Source organism: Amphibalanus amphitrite, unplaced genomic scaffold, assembly GCF_019059575.1.
Source record: "Amphibalanus amphitrite isolate SeventyFive unplaced genomic scaffold, NRLGWU_Aamphi_draft 000584F_arrow, whole genome shotgun sequence".
In the NCBI taxonomy this organism is placed as follows: domain Eukaryota; kingdom Metazoa; phylum Arthropoda; class Thecostraca; order Balanomorpha; family Balanidae; genus Amphibalanus; species Amphibalanus amphitrite.
Window position 1 is genome coordinate 37,082 of NW_024882078.1, and position 14,283 is coordinate 51,364.

Below are 14,283 nucleotides of genomic sequence, written 5' to 3' on the forward strand. Positions count from 1 at the left end.
GGAAAATATTCAACCGTTTTCGAGATATAAGACTTTTATTTTTGTTTACTTTTTGGGAACTCCGCTGTTTCTATGACGTCACATAAAGGTTTTCTTTACGTCGGCATTTGGAAGCAATAATTTGGTATCAAAGTGCGACAAATATTGCGCGAATGATGCGTTTATCTTATCAAGGTCAATATATGATGGCCAACAAAGGATTCCAGGACAATTCTTCTTATGGCATTTTTTCGTATCGCAATTCTTCGTCTGCAAATCTTCGTCAGGGCATTTATTCGTATCGCATTACTTTGTCTCGCATCAGGGTATATGAAAATCGGCTCGCATTTCTTCTTCAACGCAAATATATGCAAGAGTAAGCATTGATGGACAAATAAATGCACCGACGAAGATTTGTAGACGAAGAAATGCGGACGAAGAAATGTCATGCGAGGATTCGTTCGGGTACCATGACATTTATGTGATTTCAAAGTCAAGGGGCCTGTTCCAGCGCCTCCAGAAACCTCCAGAAAGCTCCAGAAAGCTCTAGAATTCTCCAGAGAGCGTTCCAGCGCCTCCAGAAAGCTCCAGAAAGCTCTCGCCAAAGCTCCAGAAACCTCCAGTAGCCTCCAGAGAGTTGAGAGGTCCAAATTTCTCTGGAGGCTCTGGTCTACAATTATGGCGCACATGTGACAATCACGAATGTAAACAAAGGACATTTGACTGATAATTTTACAACTTGAATGTAAAGAAAATTACATTGCTATAATTTTATTTATCTTTTTAACTAAAATTGAAAACAAATTTTGCGTTTCAAGAGAGAACAATCGTCATTCTTTTGGTATCTATGACACCAATCTCCAGAAATCTCCAGATTGCGTTCCAGCGCCTCCAGTAAAACCTCTGGTAGAGCCTCCAGTCAAGAATTTATTCTGGAGGCGCTGGAACAGGCCCAAGGTTCACAGCTGATCTGCTAAATCAAGCCAAGAATCCAAACTATCAAAAAACTATAAATATTTGTTTGTCTGTCACAGAGGTCTCAAGCAATATAAGGTTGACATATGTTGAATCAAAAATCTACTGCCACAACTCACATCTCCTGCCTTAGTTTATCATTGTTGTTTTAACTTGCTTTCAAGAGAAACAGAAGCCAGTATCTGATATCACTTCAGATGATTGTTTCAAGATCTGAGTTCAAATGGAATTAAAAGCAAGATCAAGATGAAACAGGGATTATTGCTGTTAAAGTAGTTTGGCCATGATACAACAGGCACATAAATCATTAGCCAAATCAAATACTGGTTGGTTTGTCAAGATGTTTGTTGTCTGTCGTCTGTCGAGCTGCTATGAACACTGAACGCTCTCACTCTTACTTTAAAGAGAGTAGTTTAAGTTCAATGGTAGTGAGCTGTAATTAGACAAAGCAGCTATTCAGTGCTCACATCAAGCCAGGCTAGGAAATGGCATCAACTGTGGTGGGAGGAAGCAGGTTCGGCAGGCCTATGTTGTAAACTTCTGTTGTGTCTTGTGTTTGATCAACTGATGTTTTCTGCTCTGTTTTGTGCAGTGATAGTAGCAGGTAACTGCATGCTTGTCAAATTATGTGAATAAACGAATTCATAACATTGCATTTTTCTCTCCATGCAAGGAACAAGTAAGATGTTGTAGAAAATGTAATAGAGGGCTGCATTGCTGATTTCATGCACTTTATCAGAGCTTTATTTAGAATTGCTTTCCTGAAAGCTACACACAGGCCACAGCACTGAAACTCACAATGTCATAGCTTTTGACAGAAAAAAAGAAAAGACTTGCCTAGGTAAAATTGGCTGAAAGTATGGCAGAGCAGGTCTTGATGCGTATGCCCATCCGTGTGCTTGCCGAAGCCGAACTGACTGCAACACATTAACTCTGACCCACCATGGTGGCTGGCATATCCTGAACTTTCACCACTCTAAACAAGACAACTTTCAGCCCTCAGCATTGTATTAAAACACTGTACTACTACATGGCAGTTGACACTCAAAATTTGTTTCAGTGCCATCCACGGACAACATCAGTCGCCATTCACCAGGCCAGTAAAAACAGAATAGATAATAGCTTCAAACCCATGTAGTCAGAGTTACTAGGTCTGCACCTCAAAACAAAATCCAGGTGACATTCACCACGCCAGTAAAAAAAAACAGGTAGGTACTTAGGTAACGTAACAGCTTCAAATCTGGTAACATGTTGGTCGGACTTAACACTACCATATGTACATGGAATAATATGATACCAAACAATAGTGCAACCATTCTGGACAACAAAAGTGTATGATAAAATTAATTTAGAATACTTTGGCAGCATGATTTACGAGCACAGGCAGGTGTTACCTACCAGCCTTCTCAATGCTCGTAAAACCAACATTGTAGTTTTGATTTTACCTTACATGATAACACACTTGGCTGCAATGGCACATTTAATTTAACACTGTGAAAAGACCAGTTATAACCACTTCACAAGCACAATTGCACCTCATGCCGACATCCTTTTCCAAAGACAGTCAGCAGCGTCTTTCGTCAAAACTGGAAGATCAATCCCCTTTCAACTGTTAACATCAAAAATATTTCTTCATGGTGTGATCTCCTATGGAAACCTTGCGGGAAAAGAATTAATGTCAATTGTCAGCTCTTCAAATTTCTTTGGACTTAAACTTGCAGTACCAATACCATAGGTATCCAGTTTGCTTTGATATTTTGTTTTTCATTCCATGTTGAAGTTGAACACCAAGCTCCAGATATAGCAGGCAGCTTGATCATCTTCGGCCTTGGTATAATATCAGTCCAAGTTCCAGTGGTGGGTATCTTCTAATATTCAAATTAAAATGAAAAGCAATTGGCTTTCTCAGCGCCGACGACGGATTTCACGTTGATAAAAAAGGGAGCTCAAGGTCAGCAAAACTCGGGTTCAAGGAATGGCGGGCGTTGAAATGACTGCTGACGTCATCAACAAACCGCTAATAGGGACTAATAGGGATAGGGACTAAGCTGGTCCCACCCTGCAAGTAAAGGGAAGAAATTTCTTGAACACCATAAAGCTGCGGGGGTTGCGACCAGGATAAATGGTGGTTTCTGAGCCTGGCCGCAAACTTGGCTATCTCAACTCAAAACTAATGTTAAGGTGGGATGGTCCCTTTAAAAGAGGAAATAAATCACAGTGACAGTCAGCCGCGCCACGCAGTTTTGGTCACTTTGCTGGTCAGTGGCTAATGATGCTGGTAGGAATTAACCTTATCCATTCGCTGCACCAATTTTGACGGTGCCTTCCATCCACACCTCCCGCTTTCTACACAGTGCCGACTGCAGGTGAAGGCAGTCACTGACTTCGAGTGGCTGAAGCAGTGCCGGTTCTACTTCAAAGACGACCTGGACCAGACCAGGATCTCCATCACCGACGTGCACTTTGTGTACCAGAACGAGTTTCTGGGCTGCACGGAGCGACTAGTGATCACGCCACTTACAGACAGGTGAGGACCGTATGTACTATAGCTGTGATGCCTAACTATGTCTCGGTGCTGCAAAGGCCCGTCTGCTGAGGTCTAACGATTCTTTGGTCAACTCCCACTAGCATATCCACTCTTTTTACGTACGTTAACCCGCGCACCGACGGGGGTCTGCGCCAACTTAGTACCGACGGGGGGGGGCGGATGACCGCCCCCCCCCTGAGATCTCGAGAACGAAGCAAGATAGCGACAAGCGGTAAACGGCATCGGATACGCACGGTCAAGATCTACAATTTTTACTAAGGTCATTTTCAGGTCAGGTCAAAGATGACGTCACAGGGGTCGAAAAAGTCAAAATGGCGGCGCTAAATATGGAGAGAGTTTTTCTCGAATAACTTTCGAATTAGTCAAGTTAGGAACAAACTAAGGGCATCATCGTGATCCTCTCGTCAATCCACATCGAATGATATATATGTTGACCTCGAAAGGTCAAGGTCAAAGGTTGACCTCAGGTCACGTGACCTCGAGGTCATCATGTATATCATTCGATGCGTCTTGACGAGCTGAACACAATGAGACCATCCACGCGTCTGTATCTTGTTCCTGTACGGAGTTATTGGCCAAAAACCTTTGGTGACCTTTGATGACGTCACATGACCTCACAGCTGCCCAACAGCAAAACAGACCTCAAGGTAGTGAAGGTTGATCGTATATGAAGTCATGTATGGTATATGGGGCCATTCCGACCCGTTTTAGTGGTAAAAACAGGGAGTTGATTTTTCCCCCATTGACTTATAATGGGGAGGTCGCGAAATTGACCTGACCTTAGGTCACCGATATCAAAATTCCGAGATATACAAATTGTAGCTACTAATGACCTAATAACATCCTGCGACTTTCAAAGGCCTCCGACATCTACTGTAGCTCTGGCACGGTGACAAAGTTGCAAAAAAGTGACTTGAGGTTGGGTCATTCAAAGTGACCTGGTGACCTGACCTTAAAAGGTAGGAGTTTTAAACTTGCACACTATGTGTAAAAATGATAAGGGAATAGTCATACCAAATTTCGCGGCGCTACGCGCCGCGGTTTTCCCGCTATTCGCGAAAAACCTCAGGGGGGGGCGGATATCCGCCCCCCCCGTCGGTGCGCGGGTTAAAGCTGCCAGATCCATCATCGCCTCGGTCTAACCGAACAACTGACTGTCGCCCCCCCCCCCTCCCTCTCTCCTGTCCAGGTGCTACATCACCCTGGCTCAGGCGCTGCACATGTCCATGGGCGGCTGCCCGAACGGCCCGGCCGGCACCGGCAAGACCGAGACGGTCAAGGATATGGGCAAGACGCTCGGCAAGTACGTGGTCGTCTTCAACTGCTCCGATCAGATGGACTTTCGCGGCCTGGGGCGCATCTACAAAGGCGAGTGGTCCTCAAACGCGACGCCCGGCGTTTGTTGTTAGTTCTGGTCTTCGTGCTGTATTTATTTTATTATTTTTTGTGATAGTCGTAATCGAAGAGTGGAGTCTTGTCAAACGAGTGCGGTCAGAGACAGGAACCACGTAGAAAACACCGACAGAGAAACCACACGAGGTAATATTTCAAACGTCACCCGTTATCAGCTACGTACTCGGGCCAAGTAGTCCGTAGGACTGCGGCACTGCGAAACCGGGCGGATACCCGGTTGGAATACGGATTCCGCGCGTTTGACACATGTTTAAGTACTGAGATTACGGAGGCATGTAGGTACACTCGGGGGCAGATTGATGTTCCACCACTCCCTACCCATCGGGCTCCCATGGCTCCCGCACTGGCTGCTGTCAGTGGCAGGACTGGCAGCACTGGCATTGACAGGCAGTGCTGAGCAGTGCTGAGGGCAGGCAACACTGGCAGCAGCCACTGCTGATCCATGGGAGCCCGATGGGTAGGGAGTGGTGGAACATTAATCTGCCCCCGAGTGTACCATGATCATCACTTGGAGCTCTTTCTGGCACCAGTACCATCCATCAGCACTCCTCTTTCCCACACGGAGACTTAAATGGAAACTGAGAAACAGCATCCATCCTTCACCAGTTCACATTCATGTGATTCAATCACTTGTTGCTTTCGAAGTACATGTAGTCGACGAGGAACAGCGCGCCGAGCAGGAGCGCCTTCAGCTCGGCGTCGAGTCCGACGGGGAAGGTGAGCTCCAGCGTGTCGGCGTCGGTGAGCAGCTCGCGCGCCAGGCCGCCCCACTGTTTGGTGATGGTGCCCACCTGCTGGGAGCCGTCGGCCGACTCCACTGTGAACCTCACGTCCCGGCAGAGAGCCAGGGGGCAGCGGGGGCCGCGCACGGTCAGCGCCAGCTCGCCGCCCGGCCGGTGGAGGGTGAGGTGCGGCCGCAGACAGGCGCGCTGCTCTGTGACGGCGCCCAGCGGCCGGCCGTCTGCGGCGCTCACCTCCAGACGCTGCATGCAGCACGGACTGCAGCAGCCGGTGCAGCGCAGCGGCCGCCGCAGGTGCAGCACCTCGCGCCGCTGTTCGTCCAGCACCAGCAGCTGCAGCGCGCGCAGCGGGCCGCAGCACATGCGCAGCCAGCAGCTGCTCCGCTCGGCGGCGCGGAACAGCGGCGCAACGCCCTCGGCAGTGTGCACCGTGTAGCGGTTGTTGGTCTCCCAGCCGGTGACGGCCTCCCAGAGCTCCAGCTGCTGCTTCACTAGTAGACGGTCCAGCGGCACCAGCGGCTCCAGGCCGGGCGGCGCGGCCGGCGGCCTGCCGAACCCCGCCGACATCGGGCCGACGGCTTCTGTCGCACCGGGCTGTAAGACCGGCCGAGTCCGAATACTACGAGTGATTCCGAGCAGCTCTGCTCGCGGTCCTGCTACACTGGCTCCGTTCTTTGGCACTTGCTGATTTCTTTCAGAGGGACCTCGTTTTCGGGGAATCTTCTGGATTTCTCCCAATGGTTCAATGAGTCATTTAATACTATCTGGTCTAGGTCTCATTGACTTACTAACTTGGTTTTATTGACTCGCTGACTTCGATCTGACAGATTCACTGCACCGATTGGCGATTTCGCCAATACTGAGCCGCTAAATGCAACGCGAAACTCCAACACTGCTCCAACCTGCATCACCAACGGCAATGACGATCAATGGTCGTGGGCCGGTGATCTTGGCTTTGCCTTGATGAAATATTGGCCAATCGGTCCGGTGAAATGTTTCAAATTAGGTCAATAAACAAATTAAATTTTAGTACTGCACGCATGCAGCTATTCTTCGAGCGGGTCTTCTAACTTCGAACTTTCCAAGCAAACTATCGGGTATCATTGTCGATCCAGTCTTGACGAACATCACAAGCTTGAAGCTACATTTATACGCTACCGCTACGCTGCCATGATTTTCTCACTGGTAGCAACCTATTATTTCGTGACATGTGATGAGGATAATACATAAAGACGTGTGCCCGAGAACCAAAGACGAACGACTGAACAAAGTAGCGTGTGAAAAGATGAGGTCCCGCCGAGATTTGAACTCGGATCGCAGGATTCAGAGTCCTGAGTGCTAACCGTTACACCACGGGGCCGATGGCAGTTGGGTCTTTAGAGGTCATCAAATCTAACTTGGATTGTAGGTAACTGATGTATGCCTGATGGATATCGCATTTCTAGAATATATTTTTTTGCGTTATCTTAAAGAACATTTGTTGTAACTGCGCATTCCTGTTTATATTCTTGAGAGCTTCACCTCTTTATGATCTGGTGCTTTGGTTGCACCTTTTGTGGGTAGATGTCGCCCTTGTACGACAACTCGCAGATGGCAGCACTATCGACGTCAAATCGTGGCAAGAACCCGAGCCCCAGGCAGCAGTCAAGTCTTGAGAAACTAGCAAGGCTTCTTAGTCACCCCTCCGTCGTTTCCATCCTCAGGATGTTCAAATCCTCTTCCACGCCGCAACCCTCGTTCTGGGCTGGACAGGCAACTTTATCTCATGCGGGCTGCTCCCTTGGAGCGGCACTGCTGCTCCCAAGAGCGCACCCGTAGCCCGGGGTGCAGAGAGTACCTACTTGAGGGGCTGGTCGGCCTGTCCATTCGGACGAGCTCAGCCCTGGCGACTCTCTACGGTGTGTGCCCAGACCAATGTCTCCCCTTCATTCCTATCATCCTTCCGGCTCTGAAATGGTCTTGTCAGAATGAAAGGTCTAACCCAACAAAACAAACACACAAACAAAAGCTTCTTAGTATGCGATTTGGTATCATTATATATGCACTGCTGGTGTCATGTTATCCCTCATTCGTTCCTCAGTATGTTCTGCTAAGGCCTGGGTCGCGCTCACACGGCGATGGAACGCTCAGACTTCTGCTGTGCGCCGCTGACTGACACCTCTGCCCCTCTGCCCCGATAGGTCTGTGCCAGTCCGGCTCGTGGGGGTGCTTCGACGAGTTTAACCGGATCCAGCTGCCGGTGCTGTCTGTGGCCGCCCAGCAGGTGGCCGTCATACTCAACGCCAAAAAGGAGCACAAGAGACACTTTGTCTTCACCGACGGCGACGAGATCTCCATGAACCACGAGTTCGGCATCTTCTTGACCATGGTATGTTCGCAACATCAACTGTGAAAAGTTATTCAGCTGTGGTGTGTGTCTTGACTATGTCCCACGAGTGTTGGCACCTCACCTTCCATGAACGTCTCCCGTCCGTCCACCGCTGATGCAGAGTCCCAGCTGTTCATCATTGTATCAGTTTACACGCCGCCCCGATTTCTGAGGTCCTCGCGTCTGCCTCACCGCATAAAATCCCAGCTATATCGACTTCTGTCATCCCACAGGGTAACCAGTGACATATTCTGACTCATCTCCACAGAACCCCAGCTACGCCGGCCGCCAGGAGCTGCCGGAAAACCTCAAGATCCAGTTCCGCAACGTGGCGATGATGGTGCCCGACCGGCAGATCATCATCCGCGTCAAGCTGGCCTCCTGCGGCTTCCTGGAGAACATCACGCTGGCCAGGAAGTTCTTCACGCTCTACAAACTGTGCGAGGAGCAGCTCACCAAACAGGTGAGACGATGTAGTGAGAGAGCGGGCGGTGAGACGGCGGGGTAATTCATGCAGCCGATGGGGTCTAGTTGCCCGAGGGAGGGAGGGAGTTATGTGATCGAGTACATAATAGCCGTTTTCACGACGGCCATCTGGACACATTTGGTGCACATCTGGTACAGATTAGGTGCAGATTTGGTCAAATCAGGTTCAGTGTGTCTCTTAGCAGCTAGCAGCTAGGGTTGCACTAATTCCTTATATGCCTGCTTTGTCATATTTTCAGAGAGCATTATCGATTAAAACACTGAAATAAGTTCATAAAATGAAGATGTTTACTGTAAAAGAAATTAGGTGCAGATTTGGTCAAATCAGGTGCATTCGCCGGATAGCCCGCCGTGAAAACGGCTAATGTTTTCACTTTTCAATTGATACCGTGATGGGTGCTGAACGGGATACTATGCAGTGCACTACTATACATACATATTCTATGAAGCCTACGGTATTACCCACAATTAATGCCGTAAGCTCGACCACAATCGATAGACTAGCAATGAATGGTGAGGAATAGGATGATTTAGTCATTGGTGTTTTGCGATACTCTGCTTCTTTTTTTATCTATTGCACGCCTCTGTGCCCAGGTGCATTACGATTTCGGCTTGCGTAACATCCTCTCCGTACTGCGAACGCTGGGAGCGGCCAAACGGAAAAACTCCAAGGACTCCGAGTCGACGATCGTTATGAGGGTGCTGCGTGATATGAACCTCTCCAAACTGATCGGTAAGCGTCGTATGAGCGGTCAGTTCGATTATGACGTCTTGTCGGTCAATTTCGGTCAGTGTCGGACGTCGGTCTGTTGGTCTGTTAGGTCAGTGCGACTTCGGCTGGTCAGTAGTTAGTGGAAGTGGAATGGTGTGAGATATGAGTAAAAAGAGAGCTACCTTTTAGTTAGTAAAGTAACTGCCTGCTTATTTTAGCTGCACTTTTTCATGCATAAGACATCTTCTCTATTGCTCATGCACAGCTTACTTTTCCATTCAATCGCCAATGTTGAATTCAGGTGACCTGACCAACCGAAGTGAGTTATGCCAACACTCACACCCACACCCAGAACCCGCCGACATCTCTCCCACCTCTCACGGCCTTCAGACGAGGACGAGCCTCTGTTTCTGTCTCTCATCAACGACCTGTTCCCGAACATGGCGCTGGAGAAGGCCGGCTACCCGGACCTGGAGACGGCCATCGCTAACGAGACAGCGCGCGAGGGACTCGTGGCGCACCCGCCCTGGACGCTCAAACTCATCCAGGTGAGGGGAATGATGGAGCTGGGCTGACTGACGCCAGCTACGCCTATCATGACTTCAATGTGCGTCTGTGTGCTTGTTGGATTGTGCATTTGTGTACGGGAACGTAGCGGAGGATCAGTTTACATAATTGTAGATGTCGCGGCGAGCGCTAAGTGAGCTAGGTGGCGCTACAGGCAAGGAGTAGGCATTTTGTTGGATGGGCGGGGTAGAGTGGCACTGAAATACAGTTTGCTGGTTGATATTTCGTCATTATATTATATTTATTGAATATCGCGACTATTAAATAAAAATGGGCACAGTATGAGAGAAAGACTGAAATAGTGAGCTTGACTCTTATTGTTATGAGAACTCATGGGCCATTGAGCATAGCGCCGCTGGTGTAGTGGTATCATGCAAGATTCCCATTCTTGCGACCCGGGTTCGATTCCCGGGCGGCGCACAGGTTTTCTCACCCCTTCAACCCGTCCTGCTTAGATCTGCCGAGGAGCCCATACATCACTATCTGTATGGAGGAGCTCATCATCGTCATTGTATTGTCACTACACGGCAGATCGATGCATGCCCCTCCCGTCCAATACTCAATTCCCGACATGACTTTCTGGATCCACTGTTTTGTACTTGTCCTTCAGTGTACGTTCGTGTCTTGGTTATTCCCCGTATGCCGTTTTAATTCAGTAATTGCGGCTCCACCCCTTTTTTCCATTCAAATGCATCGAACCCCTGTAACACCATCCTGTTCCGGTATTATCGGCTGCGTTATAACCCGGGTGCCATGCCGTGCCGCAGCTGTACGAGACGCAGCTGGTGCGTCACGGCATCATGACGCTGGGTCCCAGCGGATCCGGCAAGACCAGCTGCATCCAGGTGCTTATGAAGGCCTTCACCGCCACCGGAGCCGTGCACAGGTCAGAAGCGCCGATTTCATACTATTCATACATACTTAAAGCTTCAAGAATATTAGGTGTCATCATGAACTTTTCAAGTCTACGTCACACGTGTGTTGTAAAGTTATAAGGTTATCTGGTGAAAGACTTCGTCATAATTGCCGGCAAATGATTTTACAATGCATGCTATACCTACCAACAATCGGTGAGCTCACCTTTTTGCGACGCAGGTAGAAGAGCTGCATCCCGAGCAAAACTCATCACGCTTGTCCTAGGCTCAGTATAAAATCACCGTTTCGATTGCCTTCCCGTCACAAATGCCAATCTCCTCGAGAGGCGAGACGCGGTCCGTCCCGTGGGATGCTTGCACGAACGCCTCGTAAACCGAACTGCGATATCAGCGGCGCGACGCCCGCCACCTTCCCCCTCCGACTGTCCCTCTGGGGGGGGGGGGGGGGGAAGAGGGGGTCACTCAGCCACTGCCCGGGGCGCCGAGAGCTAGCCTAGAGCTCCAGTACCGCCTCAGGCGAGCACGGTGTCAGGTGACGGGGCGAGCGAAATACGACGCCGGCGAGTGTGGATTGCGCCGATAGTGCGACGGCGGAATATGATTCCAGTGACGGTCGAGACGGTCTCGGGGTTGGTGGTTGGGACTCGCGAGTCGGGAACGGGGACAGCGGTGCAATGGTGGAGTGCTGATCACTGATCAGCTGGTGTTATTGTGGTGTGCTGAGTGGGTCCTAATAATGGTGTTCAATGACTGAGAACTAAATCGATCAAGAATTATACCGTGGTCTCACAATTACGTCCCCCTCCCCGCCCTCCGACCTGGCTGTCCTCTGTCAGGGAGATGCGGATGAACCCCAAGTCGATCACGGCCGCCCAGATGTTCGGCCGGCTGGACGTGGCCACTAACGACTGGACAGACGGGGTGTTCAGCGCACTCTGGCGCAAAACCATGAAGGCCAAAAAAGGTACGGCACCACGGGCAAAACGCCCGGCGCAGTGGAGAATAACACTTTTTTCATTCCCTTGAATATGCTGTTAAATATTTCGTCGGCTTCCTTAATTTGTGCAAAGTTTTATATACAATTGCACACATGGCATAGATATCCTGTAATCCAATTTGAGTTTGCTATTGATTTTTCGTTCGTTTTGCAATCGATAATCTCACGGGACAGGAGAGTACACGTGGCTGGTGCTGGACGGACCGGTGGACCCGATCTGGATCGAGAACCTCAACTCTGTGCTGGACGACAACCGCACGCTGACACTGGCCAACGGCGACCGGCTGCCCATGGCCGCCACCTGCAAGGTCATCTTCGAGCCGCAGGACATTGACAACGCCTCGCCGGCCACCGTATCACGAAACGGAATGGTGAGAAGTGTCCCCCTTCCTCCTCCCTCCACTATCTCCCGAAATGGCGTGGTGACTGGTGAGAGTGATCTTGCCGGTCATGACGGCAGAAACTGGCGCCGTTACTAAAATGGAATGGTGAATGGCGATGGTGCTATTTTCCCTTCGTTCATTGCTGAATATGGTCCTGTAACTCAAACTCGAGTGTAAAAAGCTGCCATAGTGGCAGCATAAAAGCTGCCACCACGCAATTGCTAAGATATTTAGGGAAAGCTCAAGCTATGCTCTCTAAAATGCCGGATGATCTCGCATTCGGCTGAAAATAGTTTCTGGTGTCGCCACCTCAGGTGTACATGAGCTCCTCTGGTCTGGACTGGAAGCCGATCCTGGCGTCGTGGCTGCGTGCCCGGCCCGACCCCAAGGCCGACTGGCTGGAGGAGCTGCGGGAGCTGTTTGACGCCAGCTTCTCGTCTCTCTACGTCTGGAGCACACAGAACCTCCGCTTCAAGATGCCCGTCCTCGAGGTCAACATCATCACACAGGTGTGCCAGAAGTCAGCATCGTTAATATAAGTCGAGTCTTGGACTGTTCATGAGGTTATAGGCTCGGAAGATATTTGCTACGGATATTTAGGAAAACATCGAGTTAGTTTCAATAGAGAAGCTTTGAATTTATTCTGTGGAAAAATGTATTGATATTTCAATCGGGTGAATCTGAACCCAGCAAATTTTTTTTCTTGGTTCCCTCCTTTTTACGCTTGTTCCCGTCAGCTTTTGAACCTCTAATGCCTATCCTCAGCTCTAGACCCTTTTATCGCCTTTTCCCTTCAGATTTTGATCCTCTGATAACCGAGTTTCCGGCGCTAGACCCTTTCTAACGCCCGTTTCCCTCAGATCCTGACGCTGCTGACGGCGATGCTGCCCGAGTCGCCGGAGGAGGCGTGGCAGGAGCGGGAGGCGGCCCCCGCCCCCGCCGCCGCCCCGGACGATTCGGACGCCGCTGCCGCCGCCGCCGAGGAGGGCGAGACGCCGCCGGTGGACCCCGCCTCCGCCCCCACCGCCGCCCCGGCCGTGGACACCGCCCGCTTCAGGGCTTACCTGCAAAGGTCAAATAGTGTTTTCTTTCTACTTGATAAAGTTCGTCTTGTAATGCGACTGATTTTCGTTGCGATGTATTTGCTTTTGTGGATGGTATTCCTGTAGGATCTTACATTGATGTTTAAACGAGGCAAAGTTCTGCTACAGCCTCATAATAATTCATCGTTATTTGACCCCGGAGTGCACATTTTTGTTTTAATCATTTCCCATTTCATGTTTGCAATGTGGCGGCCCATTGAGGCGACTCTTCGTATTCGAGTGTCGATGTCGTGGCGGAAACTCCACAGTGGTGTCCGGTAAAGTTCACGTCTCTCTTTCGAGCCCTCCGTCCGTTCTCCGCTCAGGCAGGGTGTACATATCTGCACTTTCTGTCCGATGTCGGTCTGAGCGTTCCTGTTCACTCATTCTGAGCCTCTCCCTCCCTGTGACCCCGCCCACAGAGTTTACACGTTCTGTCTGATGTGGTCGGTCGGAGCGTTTCTGGAGACGGACGACAGGGCCAAGCTGGAGCAGCAGATGCGGGCCGAGTTTCCCGACTGGGAGTTGCCTCAGCCTGAGCGGCGAGAGACCATCTTCGACTACTTCATAGATGACGCGGGTGAGTGGGGACTCTTGGGACCGCTTAATTTAGGATCACCCGGATTATGTTTTTTTAGGATGTCTATGTAGGCACTACGTAGTACTTTTTGGCGAATCGGAAAACGCTATTTGAACCTGTTCTCGGTTTACCACTGGGTGGTATGTGCGTTCCATATAGTGCTAGTGGTCCGTTCCATAGAGATCTGTATGTAAGTGATAACTATGCTTACTTAAAGGGACTATCCCACCTTCTAAAATGTTGTTAAAACCAGTTAAATTGTGCCCGACTTTATAGAATGGATGACCAGGAACACGGTTCTGGCATTTATTTTTCATTAAACATCTTAGGCTTCCCATATTCCAAACACAAACCTTCAAATATGTGACGTCATAGCCCAAAATTACCTCCTTCCCCAGGCCACATTACTGTCATAAAGCTGATTCTTTTTACTCTGTAGGCACCACAACAAAGTTCAGACCAAGTTTTAAGCGATTTTTCAACGAACAAACCCATTTAAATCAGAATGACTAAACGAGGTGACGTCACACTAACGGTCGCTCCATGTTGAAGATAGGGCCCTGTACAAGGCCCATTTT

The 14,283-nt window shown here is 49.6% G+C and overlaps 2 protein-coding genes and 2 non-coding genes across 4 annotated transcripts in view; 2 read left to right on the forward strand and 2 right to left on the reverse strand.

The window, feature by feature from the left end:
• Nucleotides 1-14,283, forward strand: part of LOC122394305 (dynein axonemal heavy chain 5-like) — an 87,912-nt gene that overhangs the window by 16,628 nt on the left and 57,001 nt on the right. Inside the window, exons 25-36 of the mRNA XM_043391081.1 lie at nucleotides 3,309-3,481; nucleotides 4,692-4,870; nucleotides 7,836-8,023; nucleotides 8,292-8,486; nucleotides 9,104-9,242; nucleotides 9,612-9,769; nucleotides 10,556-10,674; nucleotides 11,500-11,627; nucleotides 11,835-12,031; nucleotides 12,358-12,552; nucleotides 12,904-13,115; nucleotides 13,548-13,705. Coding sequence (XP_043247016.1) covers nucleotides 3,309-3,481; nucleotides 4,692-4,870; nucleotides 7,836-8,023; nucleotides 8,292-8,486; nucleotides 9,104-9,242; nucleotides 9,612-9,769; nucleotides 10,556-10,674; nucleotides 11,500-11,627; nucleotides 11,835-12,031; nucleotides 12,358-12,552; nucleotides 12,904-13,115; nucleotides 13,548-13,705 — 2,041 coding nt within the window. The remainder of the gene's footprint in view (nucleotides 1-3,308; nucleotides 3,482-4,691; nucleotides 4,871-7,835; nucleotides 8,024-8,291; nucleotides 8,487-9,103; nucleotides 9,243-9,611; nucleotides 9,770-10,555; nucleotides 10,675-11,499; nucleotides 11,628-11,834; nucleotides 12,032-12,357; nucleotides 12,553-12,903; nucleotides 13,116-13,547; nucleotides 13,706-14,283) is intronic.
• Nucleotides 5,027-6,636, reverse strand: LOC122394317 (phospholipid scramblase 2-like). Its single transcript, XM_043391105.1, has 2 exons — nucleotides 5,428-6,636; nucleotides 5,027-5,204 (listed from the first exon to the last, which is right to left on the reverse strand). Exon 1 carries the CDS (start codon nucleotides 6,220-6,222, stop codon nucleotides 5,542-5,544), a length of 681 nt encoding a protein of 226 aa, XP_043247040.1. The 5' UTR covers nucleotides 6,223-6,636; the 3' UTR covers nucleotides 5,027-5,204; nucleotides 5,428-5,541.
• Nucleotides 6,944-7,015, reverse strand: Trnaq-cug. The gene has a single exon. It is a non-coding gene; the product is annotated as a tRNA-Gln (tRNA).
• Nucleotides 10,138-10,208, forward strand: Trnag-ccc. The gene has a single exon. It is a non-coding gene; the product is annotated as a tRNA-Gly (tRNA).

Excerpts from the sequence above, each read along its gene's own strand:
- LOC122394317 (XM_043391105.1), bottom strand. The coding sequence starts at position 6,222 with ATGTCGGCGGGGTTCGGCAGGCCGCCGGCCGCGCCGCCCGGCCTGGAG.